Source organism: Mus caroli, unplaced genomic scaffold (genome assembly GCF_978045245.1).
Source record: "Mus caroli unplaced genomic scaffold, Mus_caroli_1 scaffold_11, whole genome shotgun sequence".
In the NCBI taxonomy this organism is placed as follows: Eukaryota; Metazoa; Chordata; class Mammalia; order Rodentia; family Muridae; genus Mus; species Mus caroli.
This window is the reverse complement of record NW_028227266.1, coordinates 77,277,366-77,295,877: the sequence shown is the minus strand read 5'-3', so window position 1 is coordinate 77,295,877 and position 18,512 is coordinate 77,277,366. Positions and strand designations below refer to the sequence as shown.

Below are 18,512 nucleotides of genomic sequence, written 5' to 3'. Positions count from 1 at the left end.
GCGCACGCCTTTAATCCCAGCACTTGGGAGGCAGAAGCAGGCAGATTTCTGAGTTTGAGGCCAGCCTGGTCTACAAAGTGAGTTCCAGGACAGCCAGGGCTATACAGAGAAACCCTGTCTTGAAAAACCAAAAAGAAAAAAAAGAATCAAGAGATGGGTGGTTTGAGGACCACAGTTTTACAAAATAGAGCTACTATGAATGATCTGTTGCTCAAACATAAACTTGGTTACCAACAGTTTCCTGGTATGTGTTGCTTTAATGTGTCAGATTTTTCTCATAGTATTGATGGTCAAATTACTGACTTACATAAAGAGATGCATGAGCGAAATCTCTCAAGTGACTTTTGAATGGTTGTCATGGTTAAGGAGGCTTTCTCATTTGGTTCTCTGTTCATTAGTCGTGAAGTTCTCTTATGCTTGCCTATATTAATTATATGTTTGCCTATATTAATTAGACTAGCCACGGAGCCAATGTATTCAGCCACGGCCCCCGTTACAGCCACTGCTTTTTCCTTAAAATATTAGAAATGGGAAGATGTACAGGGAACAAGGCCCTTGTACTCAGAGATAAGCACGAGGGAAACTAGGAATGTTGAACACACGCAGGGTTGTCTCTTCAGCGGAAGGGGTGTATACCTGTTTTCCACCCAGAAGGCTGGGAGTGGGTGTGGTTAATAGCCTGGTGACCTGTGCTGTCTGTAGGGCCAGGCCACACCTGACTCCCAAGACTTTTGTTTATTCCAGACTCTTCCTCTCCAGACCTTTATCATGGGCATTGTTTCTCTGTCAATAGCAACTGTGCTCATGGGAGATGTCATATGTACTTTATAAATGGAGCAGAACACATATACACACACACAAAGAGAGAGAGAGAGAGAAAGTGCTCACATTTTAGAACTGAAAACCTTGAGGATGAAAAGATTGTCATCTTCATTTATTTCATCTAAGTAAGTAAACACAGGTGGCCAGAGCTAAGAGTGGACCCTGGGCCTCGCTCCTCCCTACGCTTCTGTTCGCTGTCACACCCAGCCTACATTCCCCTGTGTGTATAAAGCGCGTTTTAGAGGCTGGTGCTTGTTTGGATGAGTGCTCTGTTCCGTCACGCAAGCTTGATCTTGCTTTGAACTCAGTGTGGTGGGTATCCAGTGGGCCGGCTCTCTGCCATGCAAGCTTGTTTTACCTCGAATCACTTTCAAAGAGTATTCCAATTAATTCATAGGCACATTTTCTTTCCTTCCTAAAAATATTTCTGGCTAAATGGGTTTACAGTCACAACCATTTTCATAAGCCTGGCATCGATTTATTTTTCCTGTAACTTTTAAAACTCTGTAGTCTTGTATTTTCTGATCATTGATGGTACCTTAGACAGGTAAGTTGCCTGACCTGTATTTTTAAATGGTTGTCATTAATATTTTGAAACACTTTGCTCACCTTTACATTTTTTTAATTATTTGTTTTTATGAGTTTTGCCTGTGTGTATGTCTGTTCTCTGAGTGCATACAGTGACCATGGATGGGAGAAGAAGGCAGTGGGTTCTCCAGAACTGGAGTTTCAGACTGTTATGAGCCACACTCTGTGGGCGCTGCTCAGCTAACCCTGTCCAGTTTCAGACTGTTAAGGGCAGTCAGCGCTCTTAACCACTGAGCCATCCCTACAGCCCCTTGCTCACCTTTTAAAAACCCTTTATTTAGTGTTGGGGATGGGAGTCAGAGGTTCTTATCCACTGAGCCATCCCTACAGCCCCTTGCTCACCTTTTTTTTTTTTTTTTTTTTTTTTTTTTTTTTTTTTTTTGGTTTTTCGAGACAGGGTTTCTCTCTATAGCCCTGGCTGTCCTGGAACTCACTTTGTAGACCAGGCTGGCCTGGAACTCAGAAATCCGCCTGCCTCTGCCTCCCAAGTGCTGGGATTAAAGGTGTGCGCCACCATGCCCGGCACCTTGCTCACCTTTGAAAAACCCTTTATTTATTTAGTGTTGGGGATGGGAGTCAGAGGATAACTTTCAGAAGTCAGTTCCCCTCATCATGCTGCTCTCAGTGGCTGTCAAGCAAGCACCTTGCCACTGAGCCGTCTTGCCTGCGCTTTCTCCACCTTCCTTCCTCAGCCTCCAGACCCATATCGCGCTCACATGATAAAGGGCTATAAAGCCACAGCAACCAGGGCGTGAGGTGATACGAACAACGTGCAATAAAAGGGGGACTAGAAAAAAAATATTGCGATGGGAAAATACAATAAAGTAGCCAGGCAGTAGTGGCGAATGCCTTTAATCTCAGCACTCGGGAGGCAGAGGCAGGTGGATCTGAGTTCAAGGCCAGCCTGGTCTACAGAGTGAGTTCCAGGACAGCCAGGGCTACATAGAGAAACCCTGTCTTGAAAAACCAAACAAATGAACAAACAAATATTTTTTTAAAAATTCCTCTCGTGATTTATAGATCATATAATTTAAAGTTTTCTCTCCATCTTAATTTCAGCTCCAGTGTGCTGCTCTGCTCGGTACAACTTAGCGATTATGGCTTTCTGTGGTTTCTTCGTTCTCTATGCATTACGGGTGAACCTGAGTGTTGCGTTAGTGGACATGGTAGATTCAAATACAACTGTGACTGATAATAGAACGTCTAAGGAGTGTGCGGAACATTCTGCCCCCATAAAAGTTCACCACAATCACACAGTAAGTGCTGTTTTTAAACAAAAATGGGATATACTTAAAAACTGAAATACTTAAAAATAATGACAAATATCTGCCCTTATCAGAAAGATACCAAAATATTGGAGGGTTTGGTTTGGTTTGGTTTGGTTTGGTTTGGTTTGGTAGTCTTCTCAGGTCAGGATCTTTTTCTGTCTTCTTGGGAGTTAGTTGAACAATTAACTTAATTATAACTCATGCCCCCACATCTATTGATCTGTTTGGAAAGTAATTTTTCAGGTTCCTGAGGAGAACTTGAAGACATTTCATTGGCACATCCCAAGATTTGGTTGTTTTAAATTATTTTGGCTATCCCAGAACTCACTATGTAGACCAGACATACCACGGAGAAATGTCTGTCCCTGCCTCCCCGGGTGCTTGCATTAAAGGCGTGCACGCCACCACAACCCAGCCCAAGCCTGTGGCTCTATTTTGAACCTTCTAAGTCAAGGTTGTTCTGACACCTCGACAGTTCCTCTCATAGAACAGCATCCTAGACTGGCACACTTGATGAAGTTTATGGCTTTCGGTTCTTTATCCACTCGCTTCTGGAATCTACGTGTGGTAGCGACTCACCTACCTTCTAGTAAGCTTGTCTCTGGTCTTTGTGATGAAGCACCAGAACCAAAAATAACTTGGGAGGAAAGACTGTGCTTTCTCTTGCCGCTTACAGTACCTCATGAAGGGACATCCCATAACCTGCGCAGCTTGCTTTTCATAACCCAGGGCCATCTTTCCACAGTAGCCTAGGCCCTCCCACATCCATCATCAATCAAGAAAATGCCGTGCAGGCCGGGCGTGGTGGCGCACGCCTTTAATCCCAGCACTCGGGAGGCAGAGGCAGGCGGATTTCTGAGTTCAAGGCCAGCCTGGTCTACAAAGTGAGTTCCAGGACAGCCAGGGCTATACAGAGAAACCCTGTCTCGAAAAACCAAAAAAAAAAAAAAAAAAAAAGAAAATGCCGTGCAGACTGGCCTGTGAGCCCATCTGATGGTGGCATTTCCTTCATTGAGGTTCCCTCTTCCCAGATGACTGTATGTAGCCTATGTCAAGTTAGGGGGGTGGGGGGAAGCAACCAGCACAGTTTGCGTGCTTTGCAGTCCAAATCAGCAGTTCAAAACTTTAAAGTCAGGGGCTGGAGAGATGGTTCAGCGGTTAAGAGCACTGACTGTTCTTCTGGAGGTCCTGAGTTCAAATCCCAGCAACCACATGGTGACTCACAACCATCTGTAATGGGATCTGATGCCCTCTTCTGGTGTGTCTGAAGATAGCTACAGTGTACTTACATACATTAAATAAATAAATAAATCTTTAAAAACTTTAAAGTCAAAGGATTCTTTCTACTGCTTTACAGGGTAAAAAGTACAAGTGGGATGCAGAAACTCAAGGGTGGATTCTCGGCTCTTTTTTTTACGGCTACATCATCACCCAGATCCCTGGTGGGTACATTGCCAGCAGGGTCGGAGGGAAGCTGCTGCTGGGCCTGGGCATCTTAGGCACCTCCGTCTTCACCCTGTTCACACCGCTGGCCGCAGACTTAGGGGTGGTGACTCTCATCGTGCTTAGAGCACTGGAAGGACTGGGAGAGGTAAAACTTTGCGTTCTTGTTTTACTTCTTTTTTTTTTTTTTAAGATTTATTTATGTTATGTGAAGCTACCTTCAGACAAACTAGAAAAGGGTACCAGATCCCATTACAGGTGGTTGTGAGCCACCTTGTGGTTGGTGGGATTTGAACTCAGGACCTTTGGAAGAGCAGCCAGTGCTCTTAACTACTGAACCATCTCTCCAGTCCTTTCTTCTTATTCTTTATCTCATCTTCCCTCCTGTTCTAAGTGTTCTTTTAAAAATTTATTTTTATTTGATATGTATGTATGTGTATACACACACACACAAAAACACACACACATGTACAATGTGAGTGCAGATTCCTGCACAAGCCAGAAGAAGGCGTCAGATCTCCTGGAACTGGGTTAACAGTGGTTGTGAGCATCCAAGTGAGTGTTAGAAAGCAAACCTTTGTCCTTAACCACTGAGCCATCTTCTCCAGCCCAGAAAACATTTTCTAACGGAGACAGTACCTCATGCTTCAGAAGACAAGAGAAATAACCCTCTGTCACAGTGGCTAAGATGGCCCATACTTACCATACATACACACATTTTGGCTTGTGAGCCGCCACCATATGGATGCTGGAATTGAACCCAAGTCCTGCAAGTGTCTTAACTTCTGAGCCATCTCTCCAGCTCCTCTGTTGGCAAACCATGTTAAATTGCCTTATTTTACTAAGTTTGTTATTATGTATGGAACTCCCTCTTTATCATTAGTTCATAGTTTTCTGGTCTTCTAACCTAGAATTTATGATTCTATCTAACTATAACATGATTTTATCTAACTATACCAACTTACTTCTAGAATTTTTTTTTAATGTTGATGGAAATAAGTCAATGAAAAACCAACTTACAGAGTTCCAAGTTCTTTTACTTTTTGCTTATTTTTTATTTTTATTTTATGGACATTGGTGATTTGACTGCATATATATCTGTGTGAGGGCGTCAGATTCCCTGAAACAGGAGTTACAGAGCTGCCATGTGGGTGCTGAGAATTGCACCTGGGCCCTCTGGAAGAGCAGCCAGTGCTCTTAACCGCCGAGCCATCTCTCCAGGCCCCTAGAATTCTTCTAAGCTTTTATGCCATGAGAAATATTACTATTTCTTTGTATGCCCTTCATCATTTTTCTCTTACTTAATTTTGTTTCTGTGGTGGGAATCGAACCCAGGGCCCTGCACACACTGCAAATATTCTCTAAGACTAACCCACAGCCTATTTAGAAATCGCTTCATTTTTCTCTTTCTTTTCCTCTCTGTGCCTCTTCTGTATCTCTCCATCATAAATGAATGGATGATGGTCTTAGCGAATGGTCTCCAGGCTAAAGTGATGGATGCTCAGTGATTAAGAGCCTTTAACTCGGCCGGGCGTGGTGGCGCACGCCTTTAATCCCAGCACTTGGGAGGCAGAGGCAGGCGGATCTCTGAGTTCGAGGCCAGCCTGGTCTACAAAGTGAGTTCCAGGACAGCCAGGGCTACACAGAGAAACCCTGTCTCGAAAAACCAAAAAAATAAAAATAAAAAAAAATAAAAAAAAAAAAGAGCCTTTAACTCGAGCACACGGTAGCCACCAGGTCTGGCCCAGCTTATGGAGCTCTGGTAGGTAGCGTCATACAGTAGTGCACTGGAAAGAACACTGGCGTGAAGACATTAGCTTCTGACCAGCAGTGCCACTGTCACAGAAAAGCATTAGGTAAACCCTGACAGCTCGGCCTCAGTTTCTTCATTTTAATAACTGAGACTTAAGTACCTGTGCACCCTCAGTCACAGGAATCGTACAGTTTATATGTGGTGAAATTTGCTAGGAGGCTTGAGAGATTCCAAGACTTAATATTTTATTTTATATTATTTTATTTTATTTTATTTTATGAGACAGGATCTCTCTGTGTAGCCCTGGCTGTCCTGGAACTCACTCTGTAGACCAGGCTGGCCTCGAACTCAAAGATCCACCTGCCTCCCAAGTGCTGGGATTAAAGGCACGCACCACCACCTTCCAACTTAAAGTTTTGTTAGTAGTTTGTGTGTTCTTATTCCATCCTAGTCCTCACAGAAGTCTATTAAATAATTCCTTCCAGGTTATAAAATAAGTACTATGGGCCCCTCTGTCCCCGTCTTCTTTTTCTTCTTACCTAAATGCAGTATATTGATTTGTTGTTGCTCTTGTATCTCTTTGCTGAGCTATTCTCATGGGGTAGTCCTTGTCCTCAGTTGTTTAACGCTGCAGTCTGTTCTTCCTACTGCTGACACAGAGGGCCACTGCACTTTTTAATAGAATTTAAATTGTGTTTGTACTTAGTCTCTCATCTTCCACCATGTTTTCTGTACATACCACACTCCCCGTCCATAAAGATAGGTCAGCAACTTTTATCTTTTCTGTCTGATTTTGAAGCTGCCTTGTATTTCATCAGAAATATCCACCCCCAGGGTGTTACGTTTCCAGCTATGCACGCCATGTGGTCTTCCTGGGCTCCCCCTCTGGAAAGAAGCAAGCTTCTTACCATTTCCTATGCGGGTAAGATAATGATCCTTATAAAACTTTGGTATAATTCAATACATGTGCCCCAGCCTTGGGAAGCGTGCCTGAGTGCCAGAGTCACATGGGGTAGATAGTGTGGATGCCTCTTCCTGGGAGAAAGAATCTTTTAAGGGGGCATCTTTACCATCACTTTTCCTCTTTGGCTCCAAAACAGAATCATGTGCAGTGATTGGTGAATGCTATTTTCTCTTGCTGCTGTCATTTAATCAAAATATGCTGTCTTTTCAAATGTCACTATTTATAAAATAGTTCAGTAGCTGGAAAAAAATTATTGGTTTTGTTCTTTTTGTGATTTGTTGTTGGTTGGTTGGTTGGTTGGTTGGTTGGTTGGTTTGGTTTTTTTGTTGTTGTTGTTGGCCCTTGTGGAACTTGCTATGTAAACCAATCTACCCTTGATTTCAGAGGAATGTGCCTGATTCTGGGACTAAAGGCATGTACCCCCATGCCCAGCAGGGTTTATTTTATTAATTTTGGGTATGTGTGTGTGTTTGTGTGTGTGTGTGTGCATGAGTCACAAGCAGTTTTGAGCTGCCTGATGTGGACACTAGGAGTTCAACAGTATGTGATCTTAAGAGTGTGTGTGTGTGTGTGTGTGTGTGTGTGTGTGTGTGTGTGTGTTGTGTATGTCTGAGTGTGTGTGCTGTTGCATGCATGGAGACACCCCTAGAGGACAGATGAGAGTGTGGGATCTCCTGGGGCTAGACTACGAGTGGATGTGAGCCACCTGATGTGGAGGCGGAAGTGGTTGGGACTTGGCTCAAGACACCTGAGATCAAGTTCCTAGCACAAAGGAGATTTATTTACCCTAGAGGGGAGGGAATAAGAGACAAAGACAGGAGATAAAGGATGAGGGAGAAAGGGAAAGGAACAAGGGGGATGAAGGGATATTTGTCCTGGAGAACAAAGCACTGCCCCTAGATAGAGAGGAGACAGAGGTGGCACATTAGGCAAATGGTGGTTTATAAAGGTACAGAGGAACCCCGAGTTAGGATGAGGTCTTTTGTTTTGGCTGGACAGGTGAAAATGGCCAAAGGGAGCTTTTGATGGCTGAACTTCTAATAGTTTGATAGCTAGAAGTTGGCAGTCGGCCTCAGGAGGAGGAAGTGGCCAAAGAAGGGAACGGACCTTGGTGGGTACCTTTAGGAATAACCTAACAGTGTTCAGCAAGGCAGAGGGAATGGGGGAAGGACCCAGAACTGTGTTTGCCATGCTCAGGTGCTGGGAAGCAAATCTGGGCCTCCGCAAGAGCGGCAGCAAATGCTCTTAACTGCTGAGCCATCTCTCCGGCCCCTTTAGTCGTGATTTCTAGCTTGACTGTGCAATAGACACATTATTACTCTCATCTCTTCCCTCCGTGCGTCTCTGTCCTGTGCATTTGTTCTCATTTAGAACTGCAAGGGAGATAACATGAGCTTTTTTTTTTTTTTTTTTTGGTTTTTTCGAGACAGGGTTCTCTGTATAGCCCTGGCTGTCCTGGAACTCACTCTATAGACCAGGCTGGCCTCGAACTCAGAAATCCGCCTGCCTCTGCCTCCGGAGTGCTGGGATTAAAGGCGTGCGCCACCACGCCCGGCAACATGAGCTTTTTGTGTAAATTATAATGTTACTAATTGTGTAAGAAATACTTGTTTGATTTCCATTGACTGAGTGGGAAATTTTCCACCTGACTAATCTTAAATACAGTGGTTAATTTTTTTTTTCAAGACAGTGTTTCTCTTTGTAGCCCTGTCTATCCTGGGAACACTCTATAGACCAAGCTAGCCTCAAACTCAGAGATTCACCTGCCTCTGCCTCCCAAGTGCTGGGATTAAAGGCGTGCGCCCCCACCGCCTGGTAGAGTGGTTAAAAGAGATTTGTCTGCAGTGATTTTTAAGCCAGAGTCAAAAGGGTAAAAACAAACTAGCCGTGGACTGGGGGTGTAACTCCACTGGGTGATCACTTGCCAGGTGTGAGGCCCTGGGTTCGATCCCCAGGCACAGCACAAACCAGGCCTCAGTGGTGCACGCACTCCTGTGAGCCCAGCCCTTGGGAGGCCAAGGCAAGAGGATGTGTTGTTGGCTTAGCAGCAGCTACATAGTGAGTTTGAGGGCAAAGGTTACAAGATCTTAGAGGGCATCAGTCCCCATTACAGTTCCCGTTAGTGGTTGCTGGGAATTGAACTCAGAACCTCTGGAAGAGTCAGTGCTCTTAATCCCTGAGCCATCTCTCCAGCCCAGGTTACAGGTTCTTAACCAAGTGAAAGACATTCCGTTTATAATCTAAAGGCCTCTCTTTTCTGGCAGTACTGAGAGTGACACGAGAAGTCTGATGGGAAACTCAAGAGTAGGTGCTGCTCACTGGGCTGCCTCTCCCGGGTCGGATGCTGGCGCTCTTGACAGCCCTGCTCCATCTTGGCCCTGGCACACAGCGCCTTTCATACTTCTCAGGCTTTATCTCTGGCCCTTCCTTTTACCTCAGTGAAGATCCCGGAACCATTGTCCACTTTCCTGTTTTCAGCCCTTGGTCCTTCCTCTCACTGCTTCCTGCTCTGGCTCTGTTTGGCTTTGTTTTTGCATTTGGTTTTTGTTTGTTTGTTTGGTTGGTTGGTTGATTGGTTGGTTGGTTGTTGTTGTTTTTGTTGTTGTTGTTGTTGTTGAGACACCACTGCCCCTGATTCCTGGGTGCTGGGAATGATGATATCCACCCCCTCACCCAGCTACCCTACTTCCTCATTGTCTTTCTTTCTTAGCCACTAGGACTGAATCTTGACCATCTTTTCAAAATCCATACATCTTGCCTTTGCTTGGGGAGGTCAGAAGTAACTCTCATATTTGAGCTCTGGATGGATCTCTGGTTCTTCCTAATTTGGAATAGCCATTGGTTTATATCTGTCTCCTGCCTATGACATGGGATTAGAAATAGTGTCTAAGCCAGGTTACAGTAATATGAATCTGTAATTCCAGTACTTCAGAACTGGAGGCCAGAAGATTAGGAGTTCAAGGTCATCCTTAGCTACATATGGAGATCAGGGCTACCCTAGGCTTCATGAGACCCATCTTAAAAAGTAAATAACTGCTATCTAGCCAAGCAGGGTAGTTCGAGCCCATAATCCCAGCACCTGGAAAGCAGATTCTGTAAATCTGAGGAAAGCCTGAGCTACATAGTGAGTTCAGGACCACCGGGGCTACAGGGTATAATCCTGTCCCGACTAAAAAGAGAAAAAACATGTATATACAGACTATCATTTAGCTCTCACTCACTTAACTAAAATGTCTTGCATGGTTAAAATGTATTGTTTTGTTTATAAAACAATTGTTTATAATATATAAAATTATGAAAAGCCTCATTCTTATTTCAATAAGCATGCCCATACCCGCTGGCCTCCTGCATCAGCCTCTCTAGTGCTGGGATTCCAGCATGCACCACATGCTTGGCTCTCATACCAAGCGGCATCTTATAGTCCTCAGTATCTGCATAGTTGAAAATGTGTATGTATATGTATATGATGTATATGCTTTACATTGTCTAGAACATGATCCTATAGGCGTGCTGGACTGTCTATTCACATGTAGCTGCTTCTGATTCCATAGCTCCTTCTGGTCTATGTCCACCGTTTCTGTCCTCCTTAAATGGTAGCCCTCCCCACCCCACCCCCGGGTTCACCTTTCCCCAAGGCTTACAGAGTCTTCTGTGTTGATCTAGGAGCACAGCTTGGAACAGTGATCTCCCTTCCTCTTTCCGGAATAATATGCTACTATATGAACTGGACTTACGTCTTCTATCTTTTTGGTAAGTAAATAAGTCTTCAAATTATAACATAAATTAAAAATGTAACAGTAGTTGGTTGCATTTAAATGTGATTCTGTCTCCCAGCTTCCTAACTAAAAGAATTTCATAACTGAGCATGGGGGGTTGTAAATCTTTAGTAAAAGATTTCTGAACACACACTGACTAAACAGTAATTCAGAGTCAAGCACATAAGGAGTCTGTGGTCCTTCTGGCAGCCCAGGGTGTGACATGTGACTTTGCTGCAGCCTGGGTGCTGCTGACTGCGTGCACTTTGGGTTCGCATGCTGCCACAGAAGCCTGAAACACATCAGCTCAGAGTCAAGAGCATCGTATACTATAAACTGAAATGTGTTCACTATCCGTGCAAAAGTGTTCTGCTGTTCTAGAAACGGAATTGTTTTACTATAGAAAGCAAAAGACAGTATCCCCTACTGTCATTCTTCAGCTTGTCAGTATCAAATTAGTGTATCTTTGGGTTGGATCGGAGTGTGTGATTTTAAAAATTAGTGTTTGAGCTGGGCAGTGGTGATGCATGCCTTTAATCCCAGCACTGGGGTGGTAGAGACAGATGGATCTCTGAGTTTGAGGACAGCCTGGTCTACAGTTTCAGGACAGCCACAACTACACAGAGAAACCCTATCTCGGAAAAAAAAAAAAATTACTGATTGAATTGCTGGATTGGGATTCATGAGAAAGAATCTTTCGCTGAGTTTTTGGCTCAGGCTGAGAGGAGAATTTCCGAGAATTGAAATGACCCTAAACACGTTCTACCGTTTTGTACCACCCATGTATACAAAGTGCTGTTCTCAGAACAAACCGTCACAAGACGAAAGTCAACCCTGAAAAGGCTTGAGGATGCTGAGCGCACTCTTTAGTGTGAAGCAGTCATCCAGTATTTAAAGTTCTATGTAAGAACAAACACATCTGTCTCAGTGTGCAGATCAGCTTCTGGCTCTCCTAAGTAGGCACATCCTTGTAACAATGAATAACAAAGAACTTAAAGTTTCTTTCATTTGTTGCTAGTAAATATTTGATTAGCCTTATGATTTTATGTACCTATATACACGGAGTTGTGTAAAAAATTCTCGATAGAAAAGGCTTAAGAAGTGCTACTCTAAGCCAGGCAGTGGTAGCACACACCTTTAATCTCACTGCTTAGGAGGCAGAGGCAGATGGATCTCTGAGTTTGAAGCCAGCATGGTTTACAGGACAACCAAAGGTAAAAAAGAAAAAACAAAACAAGCAAAAACAACAGGGAAAAAAAAAAGCCTTAAGCCCTATTCTAACTCACTGAAGGAAACATTGTCGAATCACAGTGTTCTGAAAAGGAGAAAACCTGTTTCCCAGGCTGTTATGGCTGACGGGATCAGCCCAGTGTGACCTGCTGGCTTTGGAATTGGCTTCTTTAGAAACTGCTGTTGAGTCCTGGCCTTTAGCGTCACATTGTGACAAGTTCTTCTCTGGGGGTTATGAAAATGTGTGTTTTGAAAATACTTTCTCTTAAGCAAAATAGGCTGTTGTCTCTCCCTGAGGAGGTTAACTTTTTTCCTTTCCTTTAGTATGAAGGCATTCATTTCTTAAATTGATTGTCAGGATCATGCATATTCTTAATAAATTACATTATTACACAGGTATTTTCTACAGAAAATGGACTTTAAAAATGAATGAAACAGACATCTGGGTGGATAGATAGATATAGATATAGGTGGAGGCGGGGGTCCTTTGTGTGTTTTGCTGTTTTTGTTTGTTTTGTTTTGAGACAAGGTTTCTCTCTTCGGCCCTGGCTGTCCTGAAACTTGCTCCGTAGACCAGGCTGGCCTCAGACTCCCAAAGTGATGGGATTAAAGGAGTGTGCCACTACCTCTCAGCTAGAATCTCATTCTTAAGAGATTTTTCTTGTCCATAATAGACAATCCATTAGAGACAAAATGAAAATTTAATATTTGGATGTCACAGCATGGGAAGAGATGGGAATTAAGACTATTAATTGTCACAGGTTTTCCTTTCTGGTTATGAATATGTCCTGGAATTAATTATATTAGCACAATGAAATAAATATTAAAAATTTTTACTGAGCCAAGATGGCCATGGTGGCGCTTGGGAGACTGGGAAACTAAAGCAGGAAGATTTAAACAAAACAAAAATCTGTAGGCCCTTATAAGTCCGTCTGTCTGCAGACCCTGATCAGCTGAGTCTTGGATTCATTTCATTAGAGAGTATTTGAAGCTGTGCATGGTCACACATATCTGTGATCCTAACAGTTGAAGCAGGAGAATTACCTAGAGTTTAGTCTGAGCTTCATGTTGAATACCTAGCCAGCCAGAACTACCTAGCAAAACCCTGTGTGGAACCATTCCCCCACGTGCATAGAGAGTAATAGTTACTGTTCCACTAAAGAGCTGAAGCTTGAAACTAAATCTAATTTTACATTACATTTATAGATCTGTAATCTTTTCAAGATGGGTACAAAATGCTGCTGATATATTCAAATTGCATTTAACTGTTATCTTTCTATTCTAAGGTATAGTTGGAATTGTCTGGTTTATCTTATGGATGTGGATAGTCAGTGATACACCAGAAACTCACAAGACAATCTCCCATTATGAAAAAGAATACATTGCTTCATCATTAAAAAATCAGGTAAGGACTCTGGCACATTTTAAAAATTGATATAACAGGGCCGGAGAGATGGCTCGGCAGTTAAGAACACTGACTGCTCTTCCAAAGGTCCTGAGTTCAATTCCCAGCAGCCACATGGTGGCTCACAGCCATCTGTAATGGAATCCAATGTCCTCTTCTGGTGTATCTGAAGAGAGTAACAGTGTACTCATATACATAAAATAAATAAGTCTTTAAAAAAAAAATATTGCTGGGCGGTGGTGGCACATGCCTTTAATCCCAGCACTCAGGAGGCAGAGGCAGGCGGATTTCTGAGTTCGAGGCCAGCCTGGTCTACAAAGTGAGTTCCAGGACAGCCAGGGCTACACAGAGAAACCCTGTCTCGAAAAAAACAAAACAAAAAACCTGACATAACAGTTTTTGAAATAGATCTTTCTGTTGTTCATGTCTTAGGCGGTTAGGATGAGCGAAGGCAATGAGGATCTACAGTACTGCTGAGGAAGTGCAGTTCTTTCTGAACTAAACTCATTTCTTCTCAAGGCCATCCTGGGAACTAAGGGTGGGGCTCAGTGAGTGGAGTCCTTGTGAGTAGTCAGGCACTAACTGAGCACAGACGGACAAAGAGGGTGCCATTATTAACCCCCTTGAATTGGGGAATTCTACCACATGTGACAAACCCATACTCCAGGGCCAACCCATTTATTAAATAGTAGTAGTTTAATGTCTGTTTTAGAATTAAAATGAGTATAAATAGATATCCTCATGTCTTTTTAAATTAAGAATTATTTTTATATTTCTAAATTGTCTGTGTGTCACTCTGTGCATGAGAATGGAGTTGCCCTCCAAGGCCAGAGGTGTCGGGTCCCTGGGAGTTACAGAAGGATATAAGCCACCCATTGTGGATTCTGGGGCCAAACTCAGGGCCTCTGCAAGAGAAGTGTGCACTGTCAACGGCTAAACCTTTTCTCCTGCCTCGTCACATGGCTTTCTTTGACCCAGCGCATTATCTCAGATACCTCTGCTCTGAAGGCCATGTCACCATCACTGGCTGCATATAAGACCCTCAGCTGGTTTCACTCTCTGTTCCTGCTTCTTTCCCTGAGATGCTGACACTGCCCAGGCTAGACTCAAACTCTGAGCTCACATCACCCTCCAGCTGAAACCCCATGGTTATCTGAGGCTACAGGTGTGGAGCACCACACCCTGCATGCACAGTTCCTATAAACCATTTTAATATAATGGAGACTGGATAATGAAAAACAGATCCTGATAAGTCCTTCCAGTCTCTTCACTTTTCCTTCCTGTCAGCCTCCAGCTGTGATAATGACACCGTTCTCTATTTTACCGAAGCACTGATGTATCAGGTGGCTCAGACGCGTGTAGCTTTGGTGACATTGATAATTCTACTGTACGTATGTTCTCCTCTGATCAGTCAAAGATTCTTTAGTTAATATGTTTAATGAAACAACTAAAACTGGTTAATTATTTTGCTACTTAGCATTTCACAGAGTTGATATTCAGATCTAGAATGCACAACTGGATTCGGTGTTGTGTGCTCTAGTCTGAGTTTTAGCCAATGGTGTGTGTGGTTAAGTGTTAGCAGAGCTAACTTAGTTAGCGTCTCCTAATTTGACCTTCCCTTCAGCTTTCTTCGCAGAAGGTGGTGCCGTGGGGGTCCATCTTGAAGTCACTGCCACTTTGGGCAATTGTAGTAGCACATTTCTCCTACAACTGGACTTTTTACACCTTATTGACGTTATTGCCGACGTATATGAAGGAAATCCTAAGGTTCAACGTTCAAGAGGTAAAGAGGAAATAGCTATCCGCTCTAGAATGCATGGTCAGAGCCACACCCACAATTCCCTTTTACCTTTATCAAATTCAGTCATTTTTTTTCTGTGCTGGCTAAATTTTATGTCTGCTTGTCTTGTCACAAACTAAGTCATTTGAGAGGCGAGAACCTCCATTGAGAGCAACACCCGACCACCACCATGGAGCCGGCCAGTAAGCAGCTCCTGCTTGCAGGGTCCCGCCTGGCGTGAGCTCCTGCCTGAGCTTCCCTGAGTAGACTGTGATTCATGATAAGGCCAGTAAGCCCTGTCCACTCCGAGTGGCTTCTGGTCTTGGTGCTTCATTCCAGCAGTAGTGAGCCTGATTTAAGACCTTTGTGTCTTCTGTGTTCTGATGAACTAATTTTTTTTTTTTTTTTTTGGTTTTTTCTGTTGTTTGTTTTTTCTCTTTGATTTGTTGGGTGGGGGGGGGGTTGTTTATTTCTTTTTTGAGACAGGGTTTCTCTTTGTAGCTCTGGCTCTCCAGGAACTCACACGGTAGACCAGGATGGCCTTGAACTCCCATCCCCCACCCTACCCTACCCTACGCCTGTGTGTGTGTGTGTGTGTGTGTGTGTCTGAGAGAGAGAGAGAGAGAGAGAGAGAGAGAGAGAGAGACACCCTGAGACCCTATCTCACTGAGTGAGGATAGGATTGGAAAATAAATCTGTAGCTGAATAGAAATGCAGTTGTTCAAACTGACTCTCTTTTCCTTAAAAGTCAGCGTATTCATGAAACACATGAGCTGTCCTTTGCTCACAGTAGGGCTGATTCTGAGAAGTTTGTGTGTAAAATTGTATTTTAAAACTTTAAAGTAGGGCTGGCGAGATGGCTCAGCAGGTAAGAGCACTGACTGCTCTTCCAAAGATCCTGAGTTCAATTCCCAGCAACCACATGGTGGCTCACAGCCATCTGTAATGAGATCTGACGCCCTCTTCTGGTTTGTCTGAAGACAGCTACAGTGTACTTACATATAGTAAATACATAAATCTTTAAAAAAAAAACTTTAAAGTAGCTAGATGTGGTGGCGCATTCCTTTAATCCCAGCACTCAGGAGGCAGGTGGGTCTCTGTGAGTTTGAGGCCAGCCTGGTCTTCAGAGTGAGGTCCAGGACAGACAGAGCTACACAGAGAAACCCTGTCTTGAAAAACAAAGACAAACAAACAAACAAACAAAGGTAACACCCAGGAGGACCTGGAGCAGGTGGTATGTTTCCCATGAGGCTGCTGTCACAGGGATGAGTCGGACTGAGTGCCATGATTGCAGCTGATGCTAATCATATATGTGTCATATGTGGACATCGCCACATTGCTCCACTAGGTCTGCTATTTTCAAGAAGTCAGGGTTGACTAAGACTCCTATGTTCTATCATAATTAATCCTGGGTCTCCTTCCCTCTTCCAGAATGGGTTTTTATCTGCATTGCCTTATTTTGGCTGTTGGTTATGCATGATCCTCTGTGGTCAAGCCGCTGACTATTTAAGGGTCAAGTGGAACTTTTCAACTATAAGCGTTCGGAGAATTTTTAGCCTCGTAGGTAAGTGAGATAAACCAAGTTTTCTTTTGTTTCCCAGTTGTACACATAACACTCTAAACCCCTTTGTCTCTGATCATGAAAATGGGAGGTTTTCCCACACACAACCAGCTTTGCAGCATACAAGCTATGTGAAACAGCTAAGTCTCACAAGACTGCCCTCTTCCCGTGGCCTGTCCTTGGGCTCAGTTAATTTGCTAGACTGACTCACAGAACTCAGGGCACAGACTTTATTTCTGACTGTTCATTTATTATAGAGGATGTTACAGGGGGAACAGAGAAATAGCCAGATAGAAAAATCCTTCGGGCAAGGTCTATAGAAAGGGCAATGGAGCCACCTCCCTCCAGAGGTTCCCCATCTGCCAGAGACACCACGAGGAGCTGTGCTGCTCGCAAGCTCACCTAGAGCTCATCCACATCCTCTGGTTGTGTTGTTAGTTGGTTATTTTTTTTTTTAAAGATTTATTTATTTATTATATGTAAGTACACTGTAGCTGTCTTCAGACACTCCAGAAGAGGGCGCCAGGTCTCGTTACGGATGGTTGTGAGCCACCATGTGGTTGCTGGGATTTGAACTCCTGACCTTCGGAAGAGCAGTCGGGTGCTCTTACCCACTGAGCCATCTCACCAGCCCTATTAGTTGGTTATTGGTTGGTGGGTTTGTTGTCACAAAATCTGACCATGTGGCCAGGCTGCTGGGGAACTTGCTGTATAGCTTAGGCAGCCTGGAACCCAAAGTCATCCTCCTGCCTCACTGCCCTGAGTGACTGAGTTACAAGCATGGCTACTCGGTAGCTCAGTTGCTTGTCTCCAAGACAGATTCCCCATGCTATGCTACCTGGGTTTGGCCTCAAAACTCACCCCTTTCCTGCTCCGACTGTCGAGAGCTGGGATTACAGACCTGGACCACTACACCCAAGCCAAACCTTTTCCTTTTGAGATGCTCAGGAGGCTTCATTATGTCAGCAGGACTGAGTAAATCATTGGTCATTGTGGTCCTCTCAACCTCAGGCCCACCTTTATCTCCTCCGCAGCGACCTTTGCCTTTTTGATAGCCAGTCAGTGTAGTACATACTGTAGTCCCGATGCTGGGGAAGCTGAGGCCAGAGAATCATTTGAGACCTGGAATTTGAAGCCAGGGTAACATAATGAGACTCCATCTCCAAGAAGAAAAAGAAATTGAGAGGCAGGCCTGGTGATCCCAGCCCTTGAGAAGTAGAGCCAGGAGCATCAGAAATTCAGATAAATGTAGATTTGGGACCCAGAGAACTGGCTGCTGTTACTGAGAACACAGGTTCAGTGCCCAGCACCCACACGGCAGCTCACAGCTGTCTGTAACTACAGCTGCTTGGGATCTGATGTCCCCCTCTAGCTGCACAGGCACTAGACATGCATGTGTGCACAGGCTTACATGCAAGTAAAACACCCATACACATAAAATAAACCTTTTTTTTTAAACTATATGATGAAAAGACCCATTCCAGGTAAAGTCTTCAAACACCTGCCGAGCACCCACTACAGGAGTTCCCATCCCATCCTGTCCAATACTGCTCTGACTTTGGTCATCTGTAAAGGAAATCATTTCTCTTTGGGTTCAATCTGATATGTTTTCTTCCGTGGACCTGCTGTGTGTAATAGTATGCATTTTGTTACCAACTCCTAGAACCAAGATGGATCTGATTTCTAACTACATCCAACAAAGTTTATTATTTGTGTACTATTTGTGTGTCTATCTGCGTGTGTGTGCGCGCGTGTGTGCGTGCATGTGTGCGTGTGTGTGTGTGCGTGTGCATGTGTGTGCATGTGCGTGTGTGTGTGTGTGTGCCACTGCAGAAGCCACTGGATCACCCTGGAGCTGGGAGTTACAGATGGTTGTGAGCCACCCAACCTGAGTGCTAGGAACCAAACTTAGGTCCTCTGGAAGAGCAGGAAGCACTCTTAGC

General features: G+C 44.0%; 1 protein-coding gene across 1 annotated transcript in view; it reads left to right on the top strand.

Annotated features, from left to right (window-relative positions):
* Slc17a5 (solute carrier family 17 member 5) overlaps positions 1-18,512 on the top strand; it is a 43,438-nt gene that overhangs the window by 8,272 nt on the left and 16,654 nt on the right. Inside the window, exons 2-8 of the mRNA XM_021172448.3 lie at positions 2,470-2,666; positions 4,036-4,269; positions 6,709-6,796; positions 10,502-10,588; positions 13,110-13,228; positions 14,853-15,011; positions 16,440-16,572. Of these exons, the coding sequence (XP_021028107.1) occupies positions 2,470-2,666; positions 4,036-4,269; positions 6,709-6,796; positions 10,502-10,588; positions 13,110-13,228; positions 14,853-15,011; positions 16,440-16,572 (1,017 nt within the window). The remainder of the gene's footprint in view (positions 1-2,469; positions 2,667-4,035; positions 4,270-6,708; positions 6,797-10,501; positions 10,589-13,109; positions 13,229-14,852; positions 15,012-16,439; positions 16,573-18,512) is intronic.